The sequence below is a fragment of the Drosophila mojavensis genome, unplaced genomic scaffold, assembly GCF_018153725.1.
Source record: "Drosophila mojavensis isolate 15081-1352.22 unplaced genomic scaffold, ASM1815372v1 contig_277, whole genome shotgun sequence".
NCBI classification, from domain to species: domain Eukaryota; kingdom Metazoa; phylum Arthropoda; class Insecta; order Diptera; family Drosophilidae; genus Drosophila; species Drosophila mojavensis.
Window position 1 is genome coordinate 80,452 of NW_025318822.1, and position 24,611 is coordinate 105,062.

General features: G+C 42.7%; 7 protein-coding genes across 8 annotated transcripts; 3 read left to right on the top strand and 4 right to left on the bottom strand.

The window, feature by feature from the left end:
- Positions 1-435: 435 nt before the first annotated feature.
- Positions 436-8,408, top strand: LOC6573916 (myogenic-determination protein). The gene is made up of 5 exons (XM_001999939.4): positions 436-1,376; positions 3,053-3,175; positions 3,249-3,323; positions 7,814-7,892; positions 7,963-8,408. Exons 1-5 carry the CDS (start codon positions 861-863, stop codon positions 8,205-8,207), a joined length of 1,038 nt encoding a protein of 345 aa, XP_001999975.2. The 5' UTR covers positions 436-860; the 3' UTR covers positions 8,208-8,408.
- Positions 8,341-9,538, bottom strand: LOC6573917 (alpha-tocopherol transfer protein). Its single transcript, XM_001999940.4, has 3 exons — positions 9,206-9,538; positions 8,769-9,141; positions 8,341-8,683 (listed from the first exon to the last, which is right to left on the bottom strand). Exons 1-3 carry the CDS (start codon positions 9,502-9,504, stop codon positions 8,423-8,425), a joined length of 933 nt encoding a protein of 310 aa, XP_001999976.2. The 5' UTR covers positions 9,505-9,538; the 3' UTR covers positions 8,341-8,422.
- Positions 9,539-9,680: 142 nt separating this feature from the next.
- Positions 9,681-11,133, bottom strand: LOC6573918 (alpha-tocopherol transfer protein-like). 2 transcript variants are annotated; one of them, XM_044008314.1, is made up of 4 exons: positions 10,972-11,133; positions 10,549-10,895; positions 10,116-10,488; positions 9,681-10,056 (listed from the first exon to the last, which is right to left on the bottom strand). In XM_044008314.1, exons 2-4 carry the CDS (start codon positions 10,839-10,841, stop codon positions 9,802-9,804), a joined length of 921 nt encoding a protein of 306 aa, XP_043864249.1. In that variant the 5' UTR covers positions 10,842-10,895; positions 10,972-11,133; the 3' UTR covers positions 9,681-9,801. The 2 variants fall into 2 exon arrangements, with proteins under 2 accessions (XP_043864249.1, XP_001999977.1); XM_001999941.3 differs by lacking the exon at positions 10,972-11,133 and having other exon boundaries at positions 10,549-10,930.
- Positions 11,134-12,635: 1,502 nt separating this feature from the next.
- Positions 12,636-16,184, bottom strand: LOC6573919 (lysosomal acid glucosylceramidase). The gene is made up of 9 exons (XM_001999942.4): positions 16,054-16,184; positions 15,859-15,995; positions 15,636-15,795; positions 15,415-15,562; positions 15,037-15,357; positions 14,840-14,969; positions 14,665-14,778; positions 13,753-14,273; positions 12,636-13,566 (listed from the first exon to the last, which is right to left on the bottom strand). The coding sequence occupies exons 1-9, from the start codon at positions 16,109-16,111 to the stop codon at positions 13,467-13,469; spliced, it is 1,689 nt and encodes a 562-aa protein (XP_001999978.2). The 5' UTR covers positions 16,112-16,184; the 3' UTR covers positions 12,636-13,466.
- Positions 16,185-17,078: 894 nt separating this feature from the next.
- Positions 17,079-19,121, bottom strand: LOC6573920 (lysosomal acid glucosylceramidase). The gene is made up of 4 exons (XM_001999943.4): positions 19,011-19,121; positions 17,921-18,945; positions 17,519-17,861; positions 17,079-17,455 (listed from the first exon to the last, which is right to left on the bottom strand). Exons 1-4 carry the CDS (start codon positions 19,084-19,086, stop codon positions 17,190-17,192), a joined length of 1,710 nt encoding a protein of 569 aa, XP_001999979.2. The 5' UTR covers positions 19,087-19,121; the 3' UTR covers positions 17,079-17,189.
- Positions 19,122-20,826: 1,705 nt separating this feature from the next.
- Positions 20,827-23,205, top strand: LOC6573921 (synaptic vesicular amine transporter). The gene is made up of 6 exons (XM_001999944.4): positions 20,827-21,226; positions 21,308-21,793; positions 21,869-22,473; positions 22,525-22,741; positions 22,814-22,938; positions 23,012-23,205. The coding sequence occupies exons 1-6, from the start codon at positions 21,067-21,069 to the stop codon at positions 23,102-23,104; spliced, it is 1,686 nt and encodes a 561-aa protein (XP_001999980.3). The 5' UTR covers positions 20,827-21,066; the 3' UTR covers positions 23,105-23,205.
- A 97-nt stretch (positions 23,206-23,302) lies between these two features.
- Positions 23,303-24,334, top strand: LOC6573922 (outer dense fiber protein 3). The gene is made up of 4 exons (XM_001999945.4): positions 23,303-23,414; positions 23,481-23,699; positions 23,761-23,947; positions 24,010-24,334. The coding sequence occupies exons 1-4, from the start codon at positions 23,396-23,398 to the stop codon at positions 24,272-24,274; spliced, it is 690 nt and encodes a 229-aa protein (XP_001999981.1). The 5' UTR covers positions 23,303-23,395; the 3' UTR covers positions 24,275-24,334.
- The last annotated feature ends 277 nt before the right edge of the window (positions 24,335-24,611 follow it).

Consider the following 24,611-nt stretch of genomic DNA (forward strand, 5'->3'; position numbering starts at 1 on the left):
GATTTCCAAAGATATATATTTTGTTTAAGCGGCAATAAATAAACAAATTATATATGTATGTATGTATGTAGTATATGCTGGGAGGCAAAGATAATTTTCAGTTTTTTTTTTCGTTTTTTGTTTTCTGGTCAATTTGATGCGTGGCCAACGTGGAAACGTAGAAAAAGAACAACAATGAAAATGCCGGGAAAAATCTAAATGGCAAGGTGTGTGTGTGTGTAAGTGGGTGGCTGGGCTGGGAGGGGGGGTCTGGAGTGCTGTCTCCATTAAATGTGTCACATTAACGAATTGTTTTTCGCCTTTAAATTATAAGCGATGCGCTAATCGTTGGGCAGGTAGATTCAAATTTATTTGACTGCTTATTCGGGCACTCGATCGTACAATAAATATACAAAATCTTCTAAGCCTTTCACAAATACGATTTTCATTGAGCAGAAAATCCAAATGGCTCTCCATCAGCAGCAGAGGCAGCCGCAGCCGCAGCAGCAGCAGCAGTCGAGATGGGGCGTGGCCTGTGTGCGGCGCGTCCTTCTGTGCCTAATGCCAGTGTCTAATGGCGGGCCGCGTTATAAATAGATCCACTCGAGAGCAGCGGCGAGCAGCCACTCAAAACGCAGCAAGATCAGAGTAGAGCAGAGCAGAGCAGAGCGGCGCACATGTGAATCTGGGAAAGATTTCGAATATTGTCAGCCAAATGTGTTGCGTTTGTTGCGGGCGTCGGTTCGTCTCGTTCACGTTCGCGTTCGCCTTTGCCTTTGCATTTGCCTTTCCGTGTCCGTCTTCGTCTCCGTTTGCATACTCGAAAGTTAACCGTGGAGTGAAGTGAAGTGCAGTGAAGGATCTTCAAAGTGCTTATAATTATGACCAAATACAATAATGCGAACGGCATGTTGACCGGTGCAATTGCGACCAATGACAACGCCATCAAACAGGAATACAACGGCTATCTACAGCAAACAAATTCAACTGGCTTTCGCTACAACAACAACAACAGTAACAACGACGACAACATTAGCCACCTGTCACACGGAAATATGCATCAGAATCCACACCAGACACTGCAGCATTTCTTTAGCCGCTTCAATGCCGTCGGCGATGCCAGCAGCGCCGCCTGCAGCTTTGGAAATAGGAATCACCCATCCACAGAGGGCAGCAAACAGCTCTCCATGACATCTTCGCCCATATACACCACGGACTACGACGACGAGGACAGCAGCTTGAGCTCCGAGGAGCATGTGCTGGCGCCACTTGTCTGCGCCTCGGCCCAGTCCTCGCGGCCCTGCCTCACGTGGGCCTGCAAGGCGTGCAAGAAGAAGAATGTCACCGTGGATCGACGCAAGGCGGCGACAATGCGAGAGCGACGGCGTCTGAGAAAGGTGAGCAAATGATCAAGGAAGAGTAGTTCAAGCTGTTCCACCTAGCCTGGAGGTAGGTGTCTACTAGAAGAATTCGAGTATATAGAAACAGAAAGTTTCATTAGTAACACATATCTGTGAATCAGAATAATTCCCAGTTGCGCACATTGTTTTCAATTCAATTTTTATGGCATGGATGATCTCTTTCATATACAAATTTCTTGAAATTATTATTTATTCTAGTTGAAAATCTCTTTGAAGAATGCATAGATAAAACATAAATTAAAGAGATGTCATAAATTTCCAGTTCTTTCTGATTTGTCATTTATAAAACGTAATGTAAGTCCCCATATATCAAGTCAATAATAAGTTTTGGGAGTAGACAGATGAAGGCAAAAGCAGGCAATGATACAATAGATGATGAAATAAATATAAATTTAAAAACTCTCAGCAAAACTAACTGATTGGCGGGTGGGAAAACTTTGAAAATACCAATATGTTATTCAAGCATACATTTCGTTGAGTACTCTAATATTTTATTGAAATATTTCACTCAATAAAGTATTCAGATATGTATTTATTTTAATAAAATATTTGTTATAATTATATAATTCCTATTAATTAAATATTTTATTCATGCATTAATAGGAATATGTATATTAAAAAATACATATGAAGAACATTATATATAATATTTTCTTATACATATTTTATGAAGCGCAATATGTGATGTACGAACAAAAAATCTAAATAAATGAAATATATTAAACACAATTAAGAATATAGAAGAGAGTATATTGAGTTTAGGGATTGGTTGAGGTGTAACACTTTATACTGAACTGTTTGTCGATCCGTGACTAACTGCCATACAGCTCGTATATTTCATTCCATGCTTGAAAATTCATTGTTTGTGAATACAAAAGATTCGATTGACAATAATTATATATTAAATCAGATCTTTGATACTTTAAAATTACTAATGTAATTATCTACTAGAAATATCAATATCCACTCGCATGCTTATTGCATTTGCAACTGAGGGAAACCTGCACATAAAGTAGATTTGGATTCCTAAAGATCTCTCTTTTTTTTTAAGGATTATAGATAATCATTTAGAGACTAAAGCTACCCCAAAGATCTTTAAGATCATGTGCAACTTAGTTGCGCCACAGAAATTAACACATCGTGAACGTAAATGTCACTCCCAATCATTTGGCCCTAAATTTCCTTAACCATCTCGGCTGGAGCGAAGCCACCCAACAAGCATAAAAATGCAAGATTTGCCAAACATTAAACGGAGACATTAACGAGCTCGAAAGTGTGAGTTCTGTGTTCGAATCGTAAAAACTATAGAATCGAGTTTTCTCGTGTTGTATTTATAGATCGACAAAACCCCTGTGGCAGGGCTATTAACATTATGAATAAAGGGGGAAATGTCTAATGACGCTGGGACATGATCATTATTGTCATCTTCATCATCATCATCGTATACATCCACCCGCGCCCAACAGTTTAATTGTTTAAATTTTATGCGCGATTTAATTTAAAATATGTTTTATTAAAGAGCCACTTAAAGATGTGCAAGCCACTGGGCGGGTTTTTATGGCATGTCTAATGGATTTTTCTGATATCTATAATTCGATTATGAATTTTAATTGTCGTGCCTTTAATTGTCCATTCGGTCTTCTGCTTTCTAGGTTAACGAGGCCTTTGAGATCTTGAAGCGTCGCACATCATCCAATCCCAATCAGCGCCTGCCCAAGGTTGAGATCTTGCGCAATGCCATCGAATATATCGAGAGTCTCGAGGATCTGCTGCAGGTATAATCAAATAATATATATTCAATATTATTCAGAGGGGTATCTAACTTTGTTGCGCCTTCGTTCTTTGCAGGAATCCACGCCCACTCGCGACGGCGACAATCTGGCGCCCAGTTTAAGCGGCAAGAGCTGCCAGTCCGATTATCTGGTAAGTTTTGCGCTGAACGCCAATTAATATTAAAGGCAACGGCAAAAAACGTTCCGCAATTATTTTCTCGTAAAAACCTCATGCATGAAAAACATTTTCGTACATTTTTCTTTCGCTGACGCGCACATTCATCAAAATCTCAGACTCTCGCTCGATCTCTCGCTCTTTCTCTGTCTATGTGAAAATAGAATAACAAGATTGTTGTCTTTAGCTTTAGCTCCCCATTCACCTAATCTTAAAGTCCACATCTCCCGATATCTAAAAGTCATATTCATACGGCGACAACTACGGTATTCGCTGCCCAAAAGAAATATTTATGCGCTCGCTGACGTGCAACTTAATAAGCTTGTTCTCAGATGCCCCAATCTGGAGCAGGGTAGGGGCACGGGGGCTTTGGCTGTCTTGCCTGTGGAGGGGCGAATAATGAGTTATGATCGAACCAAAGAGCGGTACAATCAGCTAACTTGCCCAGAAATTATAACACACTCCAAATCGAAATGAGCTCTGAATTTATTTATATTGGGGATGCAGTTACTGAGGATCAATAAATAAATTTTCTTTTTATGCGCTGCATTTTGATGCGACGCATCTGCCGCAGCACACCCAACTGAAGCGAGCTGCTGGAAGAAACGTGTTGTAAATTAATTATAACAAATTCAAACGCCACGGCAGGGAGCTTACGGCAGGGAAAATTTGAGCTACATTTGAATTTTGTTTTGTCAAGAGATGGAGACAGCTAGAGAGAGAGAGAAAAAGAGAGAGAGAGGGAAAGGGGAAGAGGTAGGGGCTCGAAGGTGGGGGAGACTGGGACAGCATCTCTTTCAGTATTTCAGCATTTCACAATATGTTCGAGGGAAATGTGTCAGTTGACAAATTGCACAGGAAAAACATGACAAGCTCGCAGCGCTATTCCTCGAAAGGTGTTGCAAGAGATGGGCATAGTCAACAGCTTCCACCGAGCAGCTGGAGGCCAATCTGACAGCTTAACAAATTGTGAACAATTATGCAAACATTTTTGCAATAGCCGCGGCTATATCTGCGTATTTCTTTTGCCTTATTATACCCTGAACCCATTGAAAATGGGAAATCAGGGTATAATGGTTTTGTGAAAAAGTATGTAACGGGCAGAAGGAGGCGTGGCAGACCCCACAAAGTATATGTATTCTTGATCAGCGCGACGAGCTGAGTCGATATAGCCCTGTCCGTCTGTTCGTCTGTCCGTATGAGTGCGTCGATCTCAGAAGTTATAAAAGCTAGAGAGCTGAAATTCTCGTGTGTACCATACGTAGTACGAGTTTGCTTTATTTTTTCAATAAATCATCCGGTAACTTTTTTATCGTGAATAATCGAAAAATTGATATTGTTTTTTTAGCCTAATTTGAACACTTTTAGACCTGGAGTCTTCAAATTTGCGTTGTATATAAGTTAATGGATACAAAGATTTTGTAGTTTACAGATTTTAGATACCACGCCCCCTTCGCCCCAAATTTTGTAAAAAACGCATTTAAAGTACTAGAGACTTGTGCTTTGGAATGTACACACATATTCACCATATGAATACGTTCTTAAAGTATCATTAAGATCCTATGTCTACAAAAGAAATTATTCAACAAATAAATTGTCATAATATTGCCCACACTGCAGCGCAGCCCAAGCGCAGTCGCTGCTTACTGCGCAGTTAACAGAGCGTAGGCTTATGCGTGCGTGTGAATGCATGTGTATGTATGTGTGCATAAAAGAAGTGCAGAATGATTAGAATATCAGCTTAGAGGGTTCAGGGTATCTCCTAGTCGAGCAGTCTCGACTGGAGCTTTCTTACTTGTTTTGTATGGATGCCCGATCGCAACTTGACTCTCTATCTGTCTCCTTCTCTCTCTCTGTCACTGGTGAGCTGAGTAATTTCCATGCAGTTTGTTTGAGTTTTTCAAATTTTAATGTACAAATTTGTTAATTTACCATAAAACCTTGCATATTTGTTTTGCCGACAGTACGCGCCCTCAATGGCAGATATTAATGTGCGTCCATAGTTTGATTAAAAACTGGCAAAATGCCAGCGGGCGACATTAAAATGCACTTCAGCCACAGCCACAGCCCCAGGCACAGGCAGAGCCATAGCAATATCCATAGCCTGACAATCCATCCATCCATCCCATTTGGGGTAGAGCTGCCACCAAGTGGCAAATGGCAAATGGAACTAGGGGGAGCTGGAACTGTATTATTTATAAATATTAATGTGCAAAGTGCTAAGCGTTGATAACAAACGTTTTATAAATAAGTCAGCCAGAGTTTATTTCTCTAAACTTCAATTAAATTTGCAAACATATTTAAATTGATTTTTTATCAAATTTAGTTTTTCATTTTTTAAAAATGTTTTATAGATTATTTCTTTTGTTTAATGAAAAGTGGGAATAGGTCTCAAAAATATAAATAAATATATTGCTCCAATTTGGTTTAAAAAAAAATATTTTTATAGATTTTCTTTTTTTCATAATTAAAGCATTGAAATGACAAACAAAAATATAAATAAATATATTGCCCCAGCTGAATTTATTAGGCTTTTAGTATTTAATTCACAGCCATATTTCATAATTTTTTTTTATTTCCATATTTTTTCATTTTTTTTTTAAATAAATTTTGCTTTTATTTTCTTTTCATTCATTTGTTACTTTTGTAAACAATTATATTCTATGCGACATATGGCTAGATTTGAGATAAATGGAATTTTAATTAGGAAAAGCCTTTTTAATTATTATAATTATAATAATTATAATTATAAATATCTATATTATATGTATATATATTATATTATTAATAATTTAAAATTTAAATAATTATAATATATTTTCCCCTATCTATAGTATATACATATGTATATATATATATATATATTTCTAAGAATTTAATTTAATTTAAATAATAATTAAAATGATATCTCATAGAAATCTCTCTCTTTAAATAATAATAAAATAATATTTGTGTGCCCTTAACAACAGTATGCAGCTGGCCATATTCTAATCGTATTTTATTAGGCAGTACACCTCGATAGTGAGAATCGAATTTCGCCTTGGCTTTATAACAGATATTCTATCAAGCAATAGCGATCATATCAGTTGAGTAGATACTTCAAAACGTAATCATATCGTTGTTTTCACATTGTCATCAATAAATTTGGCATAATAGAAACAGTTAGGTGCATATGACTCATTTCATGGGGTATGCGACTTTATCGCATGGCTATAAAACGGAAGTGAACTTTATATCTGCTTACTGTGACTTCGTCTTATCTATGTTTTGTGTGTTATCTTGTGGACACACGCCTTTAAATTTAATAATGTTTGATTACAGAAAATACATCGATAATAGAAAAAAAAAGCAATGAATGTTTAAGGTCATCCAAAGTTTTTTACATCAGTTTTCCTTTAAAGCGTCGCCCAGCCCAGCATAATGCGGCATATCCGTTACGATTCGAGAAATCTCTTGTCGTCTCCACGCGCCAAAAAGCGGCTTAAAATCTTTGCGCAACTCATAAATGCTTAGCGAATGATAAGTGGCATTTCATTCAGATATTAACACGCTTACATATACTATACACATATACATATATACTTATGCTGTCTGCGCCAAGAGAAATAAAATTCAAATTTCTTCTACTTACTGCACATACATATGTATGTATATCGTGTATATATGTGTGCATATTTATGTATATAAATAATATATATATATAGTATATATTATATACTCATATGTGTGTCGCTTATATCGAGCGCACGCTGTCACTAAACGCCCGAGAAATGATAAATCGCTTTATAAAAGTGCAGCCGTGAGTTGTTGTGTTCAGCGTTTTGTTCTTTGCTTGTTCGGCTGCTGTTTCTGTTCGGTGTCGTTTTCATGTCACATTGTGCCTATAAATACAAAAGCGCACAGTGACTAGCCCCAGTTGCAGTCGCAGCGATCCTTGCAGACGCTGCGACGACACAAAAACAAAATGAATAAAGTAAAATAAATTCCGGGCAACTCGATGGCCAAGTTTCAGCTGGGAACCCACCCAGAATAGGCAATTATAATTTGCCTGGCATAGGCGTTAAAGCAAATCTTTCTAATGAAATCTGCGTATCTCCGCATATATATCAACAGCCCCCTCTTAGCACCCTCAGCTCTCTCCCCGCCCTGCCCATTCCTGTCGTCTGCGTATGCAAATTAACTTAATTGCTAATAAGTGGGCCCCACTCCTCACCCTCTCGACTGCACGAGACAATGCCTTCGCATTAGCCATAGGTTCAATGCATTTTAATTGGCTGCCTTGTGGAATCCGTGTGCGATTCGCATGTGTTTTGGGTTAATCTCATCATTAGAGCACATGCTGCTTGGCAGTTGGACACAGGCAAAGGCTGACATTGTCATGTGGGGCGACAGTTTTGCTATTTTCTAATTTTTGCTGATTTTGCGGCAAAGTATCTCATGGATGCATTTTCAATTGGCCATTGCAGAGCTCCTATGCGGGTGCGTATCTGGAGGATAAGCTCATCTTTTACAACAAGCACATGGAGAAATATGGACAATTCACGGGTAAATATAGTATATATAGTATAATAGATATTATATATTTCTTTATTAATTTCTTATATATTGCATATAGATTTCGATTCCAGCGCCAGTGCGAATGGCTCCAGTTTGGATTGCCTCAATCTCATTGTGCAGAGCATCAATAAGAGCACAACGAATGCCGCACAGATGACAGCAACCGCCAGCAAAGTCACCACAGTTGTCACCACCAACAGCGCCAGTAGCACGAGCACCACCAACACCACCACAACCACAGCAACAGGCAAACGCAGCACCTCCTCGTTGAACGCCAACTTCAAGCAGAAATGTAGCACCTAGCATTAGCATTAGCATTAGCATTATTGGACTCATGTGTGAGGCCAGACTAGTTAAATGTAAAGTTAATTTTAAGAGACAGCCAAAGGATACGCGCTATACCCCAAAGGACACACCAAATGCCAGTGAACATATGTAGAATTTTTTTTTAGCTCTAGCTACTACTTAATTAAAGACTACAAATAAAGCAGACTTAAGCACGAATCTTTACAGAGGTTTCAGTCCACTTCCAGCTTGCGAAAGGAGCCGCTGGTGCCGCCCAGTTCGCCAGTGGCCCAGGCATTGGCTAGGCCGACGCGCAACTTCTCGTTGGTGCAGTATTGCGAGTCCGTTGCCAGGTAATCCTTGTAGGCCTCCAGCTTGCCGCGCCAGTAGTCCAGCGCCTCGGCATGGTAGCCATTACTGCCACCGTACTCAATGGTCATTGCCTCGGCCGGCAGGTGGTTGTATAGGTCTTCGGATTTCTTGTGCACTACGAACTGGTTAGGGCGGGGGAGAGGGAGAGGGAAGAGGGTATGAGATTAGTGGACAGGCTTGAAGGGTTGATTGAGTGCGATTACTCACCTTAAAGGGCAGCTTGGACGGCAAAAAAGAGGTGACGAAATTGAAGATTTTCTGACCCGACGGTATCATATTGACCAGGTGAATCTCTACGAAGCGTAGCGGCAGACACTGATCCACCAGCATGAAGGTCTTCTTCAGCAGAAATGGATCGTATTGGAGCATTTGTTCCATGGTGACATCACGTGCATCCACTACGTAGAATAGACCCGCAACCGATGCATTGTCGCACTCCAGGGCCAGCAGCTCCAGCAGAATGAAGAGCAGCTTGAACGCTTCGCGGGGATTTGATTGCTTCGGATCGATTTTGCAGAACTGTGAGATAATGACGCGCGGCCCCTGTGAGCTAGCGGGACGCTTGGGTATCACGTGGATGCTGTGAAGACATTCGTTGAGACATCAGCAAAAATAAATGGAGCAGTGCCCGGATGGAGACTTACCCGCGATCAAACTGCCGCAAGAGCGCCTCGTCCACCTGCCTGCCGCAGAGCACCTCGGGAAAGTCGTTCCGCAGGGAATAGTAGTTGTCGATGCGCCGCTTGGCTGCCTCCACACTGAAGCGGCAACGGCGCAGGAATGCCAGAATTAGCCGCTCATCCGTGCGTGCCTTGAGATACGGCGACTTGGCAATCCATGTCTGCAGCGTGACTATAAACGTCTCCCGCTCCGACTGCTGCTCATTGCACTCCGTAACGGCCAGTTCAGCGAGCTCTGCTGGCAGTGGTCGCAGTCCGGCCATGTTTGCGCCTTGATAATCGCAGTTCAAATGCAGAGTGAGAAATGCCAACTGGCTGACGCACAGCGGCAATCTAATCAGTAACAGCGACCAGGTAATAGCTGGAACGCATTCTGTTAGATAGCCGCCAATGGAAATATATTAATATGCATACAGACAGACACACAGATAGACATGTGTACTTGTAGATAGTGCGCATTATGCGATATATTGTTTATCTATGTGGTGTACACAATTTTAATTGATCGGCTACAGCAGATATTTGACTTAACAATAGGTTCAGCCTCGCCCCGATCGCTGTCAATCCCAGTTCAGCCTGCGGAAGGAGCCGTTGACGCCAAACTCTGCCTCGTAGGTGGCCATCTCAACCGGTCGCAGCTCCTCAATGGTGCCGTACTTGTACTCCTGCTCGAAGTAGCCCCGATAGCTATTCAGCAAATCCTCCATATAGGCGATGCTCTCGTTCAGGTGGCCATTGGTGCCGCCATATTCCTCGGGCAGCGAGCTTTTCCCGATGTGGTCGAAGAGCTCCTCGGCGTTCTTCAGCACGCGTATCTGTGGCATTGCTCGATAATTCGTGCAGGAGGAGGTTGCCTAAGCTACATCTTGCTTACCGGATAGTTGACCTGCATGCTGAGCATATTGTAGAGATACATAATGCTGCCTTGGATGTCCTTGGGCATGTTGATCACGTAGACTTCTTTGATGCGCAGCGGACTGCAGTCGTGCAGCCAGCTCCACCATCTGCGAAAGAACTGCTTGTCGAAGCGACGCATCTTGTCCGAGCTGACGCCCTCCAAGTCGATGATCTCACAAATGCCCGCCACAGACGCATAATCGTTCTCCAGGGCCACGATTTCCATGGCCATGGACGTGAAATGGTAAATCTCCCGCAAGCTGTACTGATTGGGATCGAGTCTGCCAAAGCGTGCTATGAACAGAGCCGTGCGGTTGTCGCACTTGGGCAGGTCCGGGTAGATGAACATCCTAAAGTATGGAATGGACATACTGAAAGCTGGAGCTGTTCACATTTTCCCAATTACTTACCCCAATCTATTGACATCCAGTAGCCGCTGTGTGATATATCGGTTGCTCATAATTTCTGGGAAGAGATTATAGTAGGAGAAGTAACGATCCAGTCGCCGCTTGGTCTCCTCCAGGCTGTAGCGACAGCGTCGCAGAAATGCAATCAGAAAGTCGTCCTCGGTGCGCGCCCTCAAGTGTGGCTGCTGGCGTATCCAGACCCGTAAGATGATAATGTCCTGCTGTATCCTGTCGGGTGTTTCGTTCAGCTCCTGCTCGGCCAGCTTGGCTAGCGTTGGGGACAGCGGACGTCGCATCTTGTTGCTGACTCTAGCGATTATGGCTCAGATTTTCCGATAATTGGGCCACAGCTGGTCGGTTGGGTCGGTTCGGGTTGATTAGCTAATTTAATTATCTTATCAGGCAAATAGTGGGGAAAGTACGTACCATCATTAAGAACAAAATAACTGCATAGTAAAACTATCACGGATATACGTACATAGATACATCCGTATGTATCTTCTTTGGGGGCATCGTTACATGCTCTATGTATATCAAACAGTCACATCCGGCCCCTTTGTCCCGCGGGCCACTTAAGTGCTCTCTCCCTGCCAGCTTCCAGCCATTACCGCGGGTGCTCTGAAATGTGATCGCCGTTTTATGCTTGAAATAAATCTGACACTAAATAGTAGTCTGTATATATGTGTGTGTGTGTGTGTGTGTGTGTGTCTGTTTAGAGCAGTCAATTTGAGTACCCGTCAGAGAGACGACATGTGTAGGAGGAGGTGCTGATGCGGTGCGCACCTACCTTCAGTTCAGCAAATTGCTCTGACATGGCGCTGTCAGCTGCTGACAAGCGCACGACATCGATGTGGATGTCGACGTGGACGAAGACGTGGCTTGGCTGGCAGGAAGCGGATCAGTTAGCTGGATCTGTATTTGGAGTTGTCATTGCCTTCGCGTCCACCTCCGCCTCTACCTCTGCCCTTGTCTCAGTCTGTGTCTCTGTCTCTGTAGTTCTCTGCCTTACTCCAATAACTCATAACACATTATGGGCCTCTGCGGCATGGGAAATGGTAATGTACTTTGATCTTCAGCTGACGAGAGCAGCGCGTGTAAATTCCCTTACTGCATTCTTATTGCTTATGACACAAACATATCGCTGCCATATTCATAATGAGGCTCATTAACTTTATGCACTGCAAACACCACTACAACTCAAAGAAACACTCAACACTTTGGCTCGCATATCCCACAGCGGCTGTCGTATTGGTTCCTTAAAAATAACAAAATAGTCATTGCTTAAACTCAGACGGGTCTTTGCAACTGCTCGATGCTCTGTTCTCCAGGAAAAAAAACTCTTTGTGCTCATTTAGGAAAGTGAAATGAGTAGATTGGTTTTGTGGAATGTCTTCTTTCTGTATGAGTACACACTATTTCACCGTTACTGCAGATTGAGAAATTATGATTGATTATATACTCGTGTATACCATCGTCTAATAAGATGTTAAGATCTCCTCGGTACGCTCATTGGGCCGGGTATACATATAGGCATGAGAAACTTACATTTTAGCGAGTTATTGGTGTCATCTATTGATTTGCAAAAAATGTAAAGTATATGTATATCAAATCGATAAAACTCTATACCATGCCAGATAACCGTAAATGAGTATTCTGCAGGCGGTAGTGCGCGACTGAGCTCCACGTTTTCATGTTCACATATTTTTAGTTATTTAAGTTGGGACTCTTAAAAAGTTTTTATGCGAAAGCTCCTTTTTCGCCCTCTATATAGTTCGAATATACTCTCTGCCCCAATTCGTGAAAGGAGTCAACGAGGGGAAGGAGGCCTGAGTGTGGCATGTAATGGACACGCTGCTACTTGATAAGTGTATTTTGTTGTAAACACTTGGGTATATTTCCCCAAGACGCATTGACATGCTGTTGCCACTTGCCACTGCCACATGTGATGAGCCCATTAAAATGCATTTACCCTAATATATGCCACAGCTCCAATATGAGAAATGGCTGCCAGCGGCTGTATATAAGGCAGAAAATTTGTAATCTCAATTCATGGACTTCTCACTTGGGTTTCCACAACAAACAATCTGACATGATATTTGAATGAAAATATATTTTTAAGAAATAACTTAAATTTATTATTCTACATACTTTTCCTTTCGTTTACAAGTCGAAAGTTCTCTTAGTTTTAAGCTATTGCCAAAAGATTCGCTGTGGCGCACTCATTGGTCATGTACAAATTATGAAGATTTCATATTTAATTTATAGATTTACATAAAACGCCCCATTTTGTCGGGGCCAGATGCATATAAATGCAGCAAAGGCATTTGCTGTGCGCTCAATTGACAATCATATTTATAGAGCACGTAAAGAAAAAAAAAAAAAAACAAAACAAAAAATATATATAAAAATTTCATTTGAAGAAAAACTTAGGAAAATATTTATACGAAAGATGTTCTCGGCTGGTCGTTGTCGCCGCTCGACTGCCAGTTGTCACTCAAGTTGATCCGAAATTTCGTTTATACTTGCCGTGCCGTGGACCGATCTCCGGACTGGTGCTATGGGGGTGTGGCCGGGAGTGAACGGCAAATGAAATTTCATTGTAAACAGACGTGACACGGCAAATTGAACAGCTTAAACAAATTTCCGTTGTTTTGGTCGTTGCGCTTGGACAATTCTCCAGAGTCTGTGCCAGCGCTCGCATCCGCATCCGCATCCTGTAACGGGGGCGATTTATGGGTTTCCTTGAGTTTATCACTTGAGTGGCTGAGTGTTTGAGTGACAAACATGTTTTCTATCCTAATTGGTCCTTGGAGTGGTGACGCAACACCAGCTGGACCCTCGTTTATATATAGATTATAGATCAGTATACGCTACGCTTAACCCATTCAAAGATCCCATAAGTCCATGAGACTTTGGCCAGCTCATTTGTAGACGACGGTGTGCCAAGAGCGGGCGGGCAGGCGCAAGCTGAATGCACCGCGCTGACTGTCATTGAGCGCCACATTAACGGGCAGGTTTTCGCTGTTGGAATGAAAGAAAAGTATCTGTGAGATGCATTCTTAAAATATATGTATGTATAGCCCTGTCTCCTCGAGTGCCATGCGCAATTAAGAGCCAGCCACTTTAGCGCAGATGCCGCCAGAAATAGCAGCTACTTCAGCAGGATGTGCAGACACTTGAGTCGTGGACCCGACGCGTGCCACATACCCATTGTACACGATCAGCGCCACGCTGCCATCCGGCCTCTGGAAGCCTACCACGCTCAGCTGCGGAAAGGACTCCGTCTCATTGGTGATCGCCTCGATCCGCACGGATTCCTCTGGCAAAAACTTGCTGAAGTGCCCGATTGCATAGTATATGGGCTGTTTGTAGAATTCCGTGCGACTCGTTGTGTTCACAATCACCGGAGCATCCACATAATTGTGCACATAGTTCGGGCCGCCCCGCTCGTCGAGCACCAGATTCCAGTCCAGCCAGCCGTTAAAATGATGAAGCAAGTCCTGTATGTAGGCACGCATATAGCTCTCGCCACGCCCCCAGCTGCCCAGCTCCGGGCCATGCGTCTGCCAGGGCTTGTCACCGATGCAAGATTCCGTGTTCAACAGCAATTTATCTGGCATTTCCGCATGCGCCCGATCTATACAGTGTGGCCCAAAGATCTCATCCCAATACCAATGCACGGCCAGGCCATCGAGATAATCGAGTGCAGTGCTGCGAGAGGTGCGCATCTGCAAGAGAGAGAGAGAGAGAGAGAGAGAGAGAGAGAGAGAGAGAAAGGGAGAGAGAGAGAAAGAGAAAGAGAAAGAGAGAGAGAGAGAAAGAGAAAGAGAGAGAGAGAGAGAGAGAGAGAGAGAAAGAGAGAGGGAGAGATTAAGAGAGGTATTATAAATTTAGATATTTGTTGTACTGGTTCAGAATTTTAATGTGGTATATTGGATTTGATCGATTTCTATTAAAAATCAATTAATGTGAATTTAAACTCAAATATTATTTCTGGAATTTCAAAATATAAATAAAAGATAAAACTTGGTATGTCTTGGCATACCATTAACTGATCTAGTATATATTATGAAAATCATATACAGGAACAACTCTATAATATAGGGTATATATATTTACCTTGCGAAACCAGGAGGGATACGTATAGCGCTGATCGTCGTTGCCGAAAATGAGAACTTGGCTCTGCTTGGACTTCCTAATGGTCGGTCCTAGATAATCGTTGAGCCAAATTGCCTATTAGGGGAAAACTGTTGCTGCTATATAAATGCGTATAATTATTCATGGCGATGCCTACCTGCTGCCAGGGCGTCCAGCCCATGCTCATGAAGTGCACGAAGAAGAAGCCGATGACACCGTTTAACGGCTCATTGCCGGTGGATATGGCCCAGACGGTCATATTTTTAGACTGCATCAGCTCGAGGAATCTGCAAAGAGTACAAATTCATTTACATAATGGCGGCCATTAATTGGTCAGTTGTGTCGGGCACCTACTTCAAATGGTAGTCCGCCCAGGCTTGATAGTATTCCGCTTTCAGCTGACCGTAGCCCGTCCATCTGTTGTTGCTCTTCATCCAAGGGGGCGCACTCCAAGCGGCGGCCATAATTTTCAGATTACTTAATTTGGCAACCGCTTTTAGACGTTTCAACTGCTCAATCTTCTGAAGATCACGCGGGTCCAGTGAGGTAAAGTTGCTGAGTGTGGGATCATTGCGGGGCAGTTGGTTGTAGGCCCAGGGCAGTAGATCAAAGTCGGATCCACCGATCGACATGCGTATCGAATTGTATGCAATACCATCGGCGTGGAAATAGGATCTATGGACGGAAAATGAGATTGGCTATATGCTCAGGATTAATATGTCATTTACTTACCTATAGACATGATCCTGCAGGGCTTTTGGTAGCTGCTGTAAGATGTGAGAGACGCTGCCCGTGAATGCGCCTCCGAAGTTCGTTATCTTCTGATAACGCTTTTCGCGCTGAACTGTTAACTGCACCGTTTTTATGCTCACATTGATGGCTAAAGAGTATAGCAAAAGATTAGGAGAAACGCGTAAGTGCTGTGAAGCTGTTAATGCAGCGCCTTCAATTACCAAATCGTTGAGGAACGTTTGCGAATTGCAGCCAAACTTTATTTTGCTCAACGACAACAGCATCGGCAACGAAGTTATTGTCAATCCATTGATGATCTTTCACTTCCAAGATGTTTTTGTCTAAAAAGCTGCCCTCGGATCGAGTGAAACGTAATCCATTCTGTAAAGTCGATGTACTGCTGTTATATATGCCATTCGATTCAATTGAAATAGAGATACTCACCTTGCTCGAGCTAATCACCACAATCTGATTATCATCTTGTAGTTCCGGCTGCTCCAGATAATCGCAGTAGCTGCTATTACAGACGCATACGCTGCCGTACTGCGTCTCCTTTAGCTGACAAGGCGTCGATAGCGCAGCTGCAACAGAAATAATATATACATAAATGTGCAATCACAGGTAAGCTAACGCACTCACCTGCCCATCCTGGCCAAAGGGCAACAGCGAACAGCATCCACAGCCAGCGCAGATTCATGGCTGAGCTTCACACAGCAGCGAAACTGCAACGAAACGAGCGCTTCGGATGCGTCCGCTCAACTGACTCGAGAGCAGAGTAAAGTGAAGCGTAGAGAGCTGAGCTGGCATGGGAATGCTTGCGACAGCGGCAAACGCGTTTCTCCTAATCAATCGCCACCGAATTTTGCTCAAATTCCATTTGTGTAAATAGGTTCAAGTGAGCGCTCAAGTTGTTGTTTATATTTGCGGCTGCTACTTGACCTGCGCCAGCTGTTGAATTGATAAAGCAGCAGCAGTCGGCGACGGCGACTGAGGCGAAGGCGAAGGCAGAGGCAGCGATTTTCAGTGGACGGCGCCACTTGAAAAACGTCTCACGGCTTTGGCAATCAAAAGTAAAAGTTATGCAAAGGTAAAGCCAATAATTGAGCTCTCTTTCAAAGCCTCGTACCACTATTGAAATGTACTCTTCCGTTAAAGTGAGAGTTGCTTTCGCAGCGCTCTTACTTTCTTTCTCTCTCATTCATTCCCTGTATGTTTTGCTTTTAAGTATGCCCTGTTTTTTAAATAAATTTAAAAAAATATTTTTAAATAAATTAAAAATATATATATTTATTAGATATTTACTATTCCATAAACTTTTATTTCGTATAGCACAGATTATTATAGAAACAGAGCCCGTAAATGTAAGAGACTTGGACGAGGGACACATTTATTTTGTAAAAAATCATTTGATATTTTTGTTTATACTCATATTTATATTAATTATAAGAATTTGCCCATGGTTGGGAAAAATATAATTGGTTCTTTATGCTTTATACTTAGGAAAAGTTATATAATCATGGAATTACAACGAATTTATGTAAATTTTATGTTTCGTCCATCATTTAATATTTAAACAAACATTAACAGCTTTGCCTTTGTCTTAGGTCGTTAATTATAAATGTCTTTGTAGAATATATAAATAAAAATATTAAAAATTCAATCCGTTAAAATATTGCAATGAATATATTTTCAACATCTTTATTATCGGAACTTAAAGTCCCTATACAAAATACAACTACAACAATTTCAAATTCAGCCCGTCATTTATCGCTCAATCAGTTATATAGTATGGTGTGTATGGACCTGGCTGGCACATTCACCGACAAGTTACCACGAATCGTATCCGTGATATCGATGTTCAGATCGGCACGTCCGCTATTAAAGAGCACAGCGACGATCTTGTCGTCGGGTCTCTTGAATGCCACAGAGTCAAGATTGACGTTGCTGGCCACCGACTCGATGTGCATAGAGCCCTCGGGCACCAGCTTCGAGAAGTGTCCCATTATATAGAAAATGGGCTGCTTGTAGAACTCAGTATAGGCTATCGATAATATCACGATAATAAAGATTAGAGCGAGGTCGGTTTAAGTATTTTATTGCTTACATGTCGTGTTGGCAACCACTGGAGCATCAACTGTGTTGTTGACGTAGTTGGGACCACCGACTTCGTCCAATATGATATTCCAGTCTATCCAGCCGTGGAAGCCATCTTGTAGATGTGACAAAAATGAGCGTGCATATTTCTCTGCCCGTTCCCAGCTGCCGAGAAGTGGTGCAGCTTTCTGCCAGGGCTTGTCGCCAATACAAGACTCGGAAATGATCTGGATTTTGTTGGCCATGTACTCGTTGGTGCTATGAACAAAGCTGTTGCCGAATATTTCGTCCCAATACCAGTGAAGTGCTACTCCGTCAATGTATTGGAGGGAGTTAGGGCGAGTACGGTTCATCTGCACGGGGACACAGTTATTGGACTTTGGAACTCAGGTGGAAAAAGTAAAAGTGTTACCTGCTTGAACCAGAACGGGCTGGTGTAACGCTGATCATCATTGCTGAAGATGAACAGATCCTTGTACTTTGAGTTACGAATCGTGGGTCCCAAGTTATCGGCCACCCATATGGCCTGTGTCTGTGGTGTCCAGCCCATGCTCATGAACTTGACAAAGACCATGAAGAGTATTCCGTTCATTGGCTCATTTCCAGTGGAAATAGCCCAAATCGGCAGATCATTTTTCGCCATCAAATCGATCCACTTGAGGTGATAGTCGGCCCAGGTCTGGTAGTATTGTCGCTTTAGACGACCAAAGCCCGTCCACTTGTTGTTGGTCTTCATCCAAGGCGGTGCGCTCCAGGCAGCTGCCTTGATGCGTAGATGTTTCACCCCTGAAACTTCCTTCAGTCGTTCAATCTGCGCCAAGCGTAGAACATCCCGAGCGTCCAGCTCATCCATGCCAGTCAGAACTGTTTCGTTTTCGGGCTTCTCGTTATAGGCCCAGGGTGCCAAATCGAAATCACAACCTCCGATCGATATGCGCAACAAATTGAATCCCAATCCATTTGGGGCATAGTAGGACTTGTAGAGATGATCTTGAATATCTTGTGCTTTGAAGTTATCCACCAAATAGGATACGGCTCCCGTGAAACTGCCACCAAATCCTTCAATTCTTTGGTACAGCTTACTGCGATCCAGCTTGAGCTTTACAGACCTTGTTATGGGTTTTGTCGATGAGTCGGCTTGGCTGAATATTTTGCCTAGAGTTTGATCCATTAGCCGAGATAAGATCGTGTCATTGCTGGCAGCGGTTTCGGTCGCAGGCTCTTCATAGTCCTTTATGATGTACCTGTCCTTCTCACCAAAGTTTCCCTTGCTCATTTCAAATCGAAGTCCCTTTTTACTGCTGGAAATCAGCGCAAATTCCTCATCCTTGCTCAGTGTCGGATTGTCCAAATAGTCACAGTAGTCCGACGTGCACACGCACACTTTGCCATATTCCGCATCTTTTAGTTTACAGGGAACCGTTTCGGTCTGGCCACCTGTTTAAGCACTTCATACAACAGGTGTTCCTATTGATAGCTGAATGAATGTGGCTAACACTTACCGATTACAGCTATCAGCAGCACCAGCAACAGCTGCAGCAAAGGGCCAAGGAGCAACAAGTTTTTGCACTTCAGCATTGAATGACCGATCGTTCGAGGAGGGGCTCGTTAACTAACTCGATTGTTCCAAGCATTGCGGACCCAAGGTGTTTTTCGTTGGCAGCTAATCTTAACTTCGACTAATCGGTAATACTCGCAGAATTCTTTTTTTTAGTAGATTAATATTGCCATTTCATATTATATGTATATATTATATAATTACAAATCGCTTAGCTGATTATCGATCTAGTTGATTGTTCGACTGCAGTAAACTTGGTTGGCTTTACTTAGAGCGAATTGCCTATCTTATCAGAGATATGACCATTTAACTATAATAAGTTTAGATTAAATAAACCGTTTAGTTTTGATTTAGAGTCAAAAACCAGGTGTGCCATATGCAATAAATACAAAAAAAAATAAGCTCTTAAAACTAAAATTTATTTAATTTTATGATAAGACATTGCTATAGATAATGGGTGACACAAGAATTTGCTTGGCATTTGAGCAAGACCTCGCGTTATTCAGTTGCCTAAATTTGCTAAGTCATCGAGCTAGAACCAAAACCAGACTCATAAAACTGGGTCACATTTAAACAAACAAAACACACAAAAAAAAAAGAAGCAGCAATTTCGAAATGTCAACCTCGAGCTTTTTCGCAATCTCCTGTTTTGGAATCTCCATTTCCTAAATGCGGTCTTTTATCGAGCTAACAATTGTGCGTCAATTCGTGAGAAATTCTTGTTGTGCCAGCATCACTTGTGGGACTAAATTTAAACTGTGAAATGCTCAATGAAATGGAAAATCATTCGTAAGTCTGAAAAATCTATAGCGCGCTTATCAGGGACAAGGCATGGTCGCAGGCCTTCGAGTCGTGGGAACTTGATGCGGTTTTTGTGGGTTTGGCGTCGAGGCGATGGATGTGAAGAAACAACCATGGAAACACTCTCTGTTAAAGCACCAATATGACATACAACAACAATAGCAACAGCAACAGCAGCAACAGCAGCAACAGGAGCGTTAATCGGAGAGTGCATGACTAAAAGTTACCCTCTCTTAGCTGGAGAGAGATATCAATAACATTTTTAAAAAATTATTTTATTTTTTCAAGTTATTATTTATAAATTAAACTAAAGATTTGTTGAACCAGTATAATACAATTATAATTTTTTCCATGAATTGTAAAATTTAATAACAACTCTTAACAATAATACAATTGATGAATTACAATATTTTATATATATAGCAGAGGACTTAGTAGACAATATAAATAAATAACTAAATATCTTATAAGCTAGCTAGAATTAAGCCTGTTAGAATTAAGTCTTTAAACTTATCTATAAACTTTATTGGCATTACTCTACGGTTGACCTACATTGCTGAGCCAACCTTGAAATGTTTAATACCAGACTATTGCGTCTATTGATTCTAGAAACTGTCAAGAATTAATATATCCTTATGTAATGCATGTAATTGTAAGTATGATAATTTTTCGCAGAGTTTTTCTACCTATATATATAATAATATCAATAATTTTTAAATTCACTGCTAATAAATAAATAAATATTCAATTCTCATGACGCAATTGGTGTGCCGAATATACTCTATGCCTGTCTGTCGTGCAGCACATGTTGAGTTCAGATGATTTACTTTGCAGGCTGTGCGCTCGTTAATGGGGACTCGTTTGGCCGCTCGGGTCGTTCGGGTCTGCTGTTGCTTTCAGTAAAATCGGTCGGCTGCTTGTTGCAACCTTTCAATAGCCACAAATACGTTGAGGCAGCAACACCACCTGTTGGTCAAAGGGCGCTAAAATCTTTGTCCTTCACACAAGTAACTACGCCGAGTGAGGGTGTGTGAGTGAGTGAGTGCGTGTGTGTGAGTGCGCCCGCCTTATAATTGTGTAGCATATTTTGTGGCGCCTCGGTTATTGGGCCATATGGCAGTGTAACTGTGTTTTCTGTGCATTTGTGTGTGTGTGTGTGTGTGCTGCATATTGATTTCGATAATTGGCGCGCGTCAGTCATGTCGGAGAAGTCAACAAGTGGCGAGGCTGCGGCCAAGTTAAACATCTCGGCCAGACGCAGCTCCAGCCAGCCCTCCAATGCCATTGAGAGTCGCTGCCTCATTGCCGCAATTGTGTATATAGCTCTGCTGCTGGACAATGTGCTGCTGACCGTGATAGGTAATGCCAATTATAGATAACATATGATAAGAGCTGATAAAAAGAACAACAACAAAGACAACTCACTTTCATCGATTGCAGTGCCCATTTTGCCCGACTATCTGGCCAGCCTGGAGCCGCCAACGTTTGAGGGCTACCGCATTGAAGAGGGGGCCATGCCATCGTCGGCCCCTGCCCAGGCCCATCAGATGGCACAACGCAACGAGGAGCCGACACAGTTCTACATGACCAAGCATCCAATACCTGGCAAATCGATGGTTAATTTCACAACGCTGCATCTGCTGACGTCCACGACGGCGACAACGCTGCTGCCCAGCGACCATTTGGGCGGCACTAATGCGACCGCAGCCACAAAGGTCGATAGCCACAACATGGCCAGCAGCAATTTCAATAGCAATAACAACAGTGTGGGCCTGTCGCGAGAGAACGGCTCTATTGGGCTGCTGTTGGCCATGAAAGCACTGGTCCAATTGGTTTTCAATCCCATTGTCGGTAATCTGTCCAGCAAGTGTGGCTATCGCCTGCCCATTGTGGTGGGCACTTGCTTCCTTTTGATCTCCTCCCTCGGTAAATTTGCGGAACGAAACCAGCTAGAGCTTGTAGCTTCAGCCATTTTAATGACATGTTATGTTTACCTTTCAGTGTTTGCCGTGGGCGAATCTTATTGGATGTTGTTGCTGGCACGCGCCATTCAGGGTGTGGGCTCCGCCTGCATTGGGGTGTGCGGCATGAGTCTGGTGGCACAGCATTACCCGGAGGAGGCGCGCCGCTCCAAGGTCATGGGCATCGTTCTTGGCAGCATTGCACTGGGTGTATTGATAGGGTATCCGTTTGGGAGTATTCTCTATGATATGGTTGGCAAATCGGCGCCCTTTATAATACTATCGACCGTTATATTTCTGAGCCTGGGTATGCAGCTGCTCACCATGGACCTGTCCGTGCAGCCGGAGGTCTTGGCCTTCGAACAGAGCACCAAATGGCGCGCGTTGCTCGAATGCAAAATGATTTTGGCCATTGTCATCGCCATTTGGTTGTCCACATCCACAATGGCCATATTGGAGCCCTGTTTGCCCATCTGGCTGATTCAGTATCTCCATCCGAACAAGTGGCAATTGGGCACCGTTTTCATACCGGATTCCGTGGGCTACTTTGTGGGCACAAACTTTTTCGGTAGCGTCGCCTTTCGTTATGGCCAGCTGAAAGTCTCCTGTCTTAGCCTGCTGCTGGTGGGCCTTGCGTCAATTCTGGTGAGCGGTTTATAGGCTATATTCCATTGTATGTTATCTGTGTGTTTGCAGATACCCAGCGCCACAACTGTGGCGCAGCTCTTGCTGCCCCATTTTGCTCTGGGCTTGGGCATTGGGGTGATTGATGCGGCCTTGGTTCCACTCCTGGCTACCTTTGTGGATGCCACACTGGCGCATGATGACAGCGGCGAGGCTAGAGGCACTAGATCCAGCTACGGCACCGTCTATGCCATACAACAGACCTCCGTAAGCTTGGCGTATTGTCTGGGTAAGACTTTGCTTTCTCTCTCCCTTGGAAGAGTTTTATATGTTTGTAAACAAATTTTGTCATGCTCGTCAGCTCCTTTGATTGGCGGAGAGTTGGCACAGAGCTTTGGCTTTGCCTGGCTGATGCGTATTGTGGGCCTATTCAATATACTGTACGGACCAATACTAGTTTACATATATCAGAAATATGATCCAAAGGTACGAGGGTCATTGATCACTCCCACTAAGGAACTGACATTCACTCTTATCTGGTTTTCATTTGCATGCACAGCGAGTCAGAGAGCAGCAGAATGAGCTGCTTATGCAGAGCAGTGGGCGTGGCTCCCACTATAAGCAGCTGTACAACTCCATGGACCTGGAATAAGCACTGCAATCAATTGAAGCCAAAGCAATACATTTCATACACTTATCACTCATCGCCATCAAATCAAGCATTAACTTAGCATAAATAACTACATATATAAATGTATTTCCATTTGATTTTCTTCCCACTTACTTGGCCTTGACTTAAAATTCACGTCGATCCGCCCTAGATGAGAATGGGGGCTGTGTTTTATTCTCATTACACTTTTGGTATTCATTCGGAACTCAACTCAAAAGAGTTCAAAATTATTTGGAAATTGTTTTTCCAATATTGCAGTAAAGTAACGTAAAAATGGCGCGTGTGCCTTTAGGTGAGAAATATTTTTAAATTGCTTGAGTAGTGGACATTGGTAATCCTAACGGTTTCTCTTCGGCAGGCCCTGGTCCCGGCGCTTACGGATTGCCCACAACTATTGGGTACGAGAAACATGATAACCGTAAGCAACGCATGCCCCAGTATTCCTTCGGAATCCGTACAAACGTATCGGGCAAGGATGCGGGTCCAGGTCCAGGAGCCTATCAGGTAGACAAACTAACGCGCTATGGCAAGGGTGGCGGCTTGGAATACACGATGGCCCCTTTGACTAAATTCAAGGGTAAGACCTCAATGCTCTCATACGTACATTGAGCAATTTTAGACGCTCCATTCAATTGCAGACAAGGGTTTCGGCCCCGGCCCAGGCGCGCACGATGTCCATCTAAAGCCCATGTTCAAAGGCACGGAGGCTCCTGCATATTCGATGGCCGCGCGTCACAACTTTAATTTCAAGAAGTGTGGACCCGGTCCCAGTGCCTATATGTATGACATCAACAACGTAAAGCAGGCAGCGCCTAAGTACAGCATGTAAGTGGATTACGTAGAATAGCATTTCTCCCAGCAGATTACGTAATTTGTCATTCAAACAGGGGCATACAAACCAAGGTTTTGGGTAAGAACAATTCACCTGGTCCAGCTGCTTATGGTGCGGGTGATTTGAATCTGAGACTGAATCGTGCACCCGAATATTCGATGAGACCCAGGTGCGATATAGCAAGTACTTCTGTAGGTCCCGGCCCCAACTATTATGACTTGATGTACTATCGTCCTGGAAAGAATAGGGGTGCCTATTCGTTCGGTGTGCGCCATTCACCGTTTGCGCCGCCCATGATCGTCAGATGTGATAATATGTAAATGTTTGCAATATTGGAAAAAAACTATTTTAATGTGGAATTACAATAGTAATAAATTTTATTAAGTGTCCGTATATGTCTAAAAAATTGATTTTATTCATTGCCAAACTGGTGTTTATAAGACAAGATACTTGAACGGTTTAATTAAAAAAAATTAAATGTATGAATGCAAATCATTTCGCATTTAAACAGATGCAGAAGTAGCCTCTTCTCGTGGCATGGCAAAAATTTTGTATAGTCATATGAAAATATAGTATGCAAATCATCAGCCATAGCAAGATGGTGAAATGTTTTAATTTCTAGGGAATTACTAAAAAAATTTAGAAATAAACATGAAT

Bases quoted from the DNA above. Each gene is read 5' to 3' on its own strand.
- LOC6573916 (XM_001999939.4), top strand. From the start codon at position 861: ATGACCAAATACAATAATGCGAACGGCATGTTGACCGGTGCAATTGCG. The intron at 3,324-7,813 runs GTAAGTTTTGCG...TGGCCATTGCAG, and splicing joins GCTGCCAGTCCGATTATCTG to AGCTCCTATGCGGGTGCGTA. The intron at 7,893-7,962 runs GTAAATATAGTA...TATTGCATATAG, and splicing joins GAAATATGGACAATTCACGG to ATTTCGATTCCAGCGCCAGT.
- LOC6573917 (XM_001999940.4), bottom strand. From the start codon at position 9,504: ATGGCCGGACTGCGACCACTGCCAGCAGAGCTCGCTGAACTGGCCGTT. The intron at 9,142-9,205 runs GTAAGTCTCCAT...ATGTCTTCACAG, and splicing joins TTGCGGCAGTTTGATCGCGG to CATCCACGTGATACCCAAGC. The intron at 8,684-8,768 runs GTGAGTAATCGC...CGCCCTAACCAG, and splicing joins CGTCCAAGCTGCCCTTTAAG to TTCGTAGTGCACAAGAAATC.
- LOC6573918 (XM_044008314.1), bottom strand. From the start codon at position 10,841: ATGCGACGTCCGCTGTCCCCAACGCTAGCCAAGCTGGCCGAGCAGGAG. The intron at 10,489-10,548 runs GTAAGTAATTGG...TCCATACTTTAG, and splicing joins CTGGATGTCAATAGATTGGG to GATGTTCATCTACCCGGACC. The intron at 10,057-10,115 runs GTAAGCAAGATG...GCAATGCCACAG, and splicing joins GCATGCAGGTCAACTATCCG to ATACGCGTGCTGAAGAACGC.
- LOC6573919 (XM_001999942.4), bottom strand. From the start codon at position 16,111: ATGAATCTGCGCTGGCTGTGGATGCTGTTCGCTGTTGCCCTTTGGCCA. The intron at 15,796-15,858 runs GTGAGTATCTCT...TCGACTTTACAG, and splicing joins TGGTGATTAGCTCGAGCAAG to AATGGATTACGTTTCACTCG. The intron at 14,779-14,839 runs GTAGGCATCGCC...TTCCCCTAATAG, and splicing joins GCTGGACGCCCTGGCAGCAG to GCAATTTGGCTCAACGATTA.
- LOC6573920 (XM_001999943.4), bottom strand. From the start codon at position 19,086: ATGCTGAAGTGCAAAAACTTGTTGCTCCTTGGCCCTTTGCTGCAGCTG. The intron at 18,946-19,010 runs GTAAGTGTTAGC...GTGCTTAAACAG, and splicing joins GCTGCTGATAGCTGTAATCG to GTGGCCAGACCGAAACGGTT. The intron at 17,862-17,920 runs GTAACACTTTTA...GTCCCCGTGCAG, and splicing joins GCCCGTTCTGGTTCAAGCAG to ATGAACCGTACTCGCCCTAA.
- LOC6573921 (XM_001999944.4), top strand. From the start codon at position 21,067: ATGTCGGAGAAGTCAACAAGTGGCGAGGCTGCGGCCAAGTTAAACATC. The intron at 22,474-22,524 runs GTGAGCGGTTTA...GTGTGTTTGCAG, and splicing joins TGGGCCTTGCGTCAATTCTG to ATACCCAGCGCCACAACTGT. The intron at 22,939-23,011 runs GTACGAGGGTCA...TTGCATGCACAG, and splicing joins ATCAGAAATATGATCCAAAG to CGAGTCAGAGAGCAGCAGAA.
- LOC6573922 (XM_001999945.4), top strand. The intron at 23,700-23,760 runs GTAAGACCTCAA...ATTCAATTGCAG, and splicing joins CCCTTTGACTAAATTCAAGG to ACAAGGGTTTCGGCCCCGGC. The intron at 23,948-24,009 runs GTAAGTGGATTA...TCATTCAAACAG, and splicing joins GCAGCGCCTAAGTACAGCAT to GGGCATACAAACCAAGGTTT.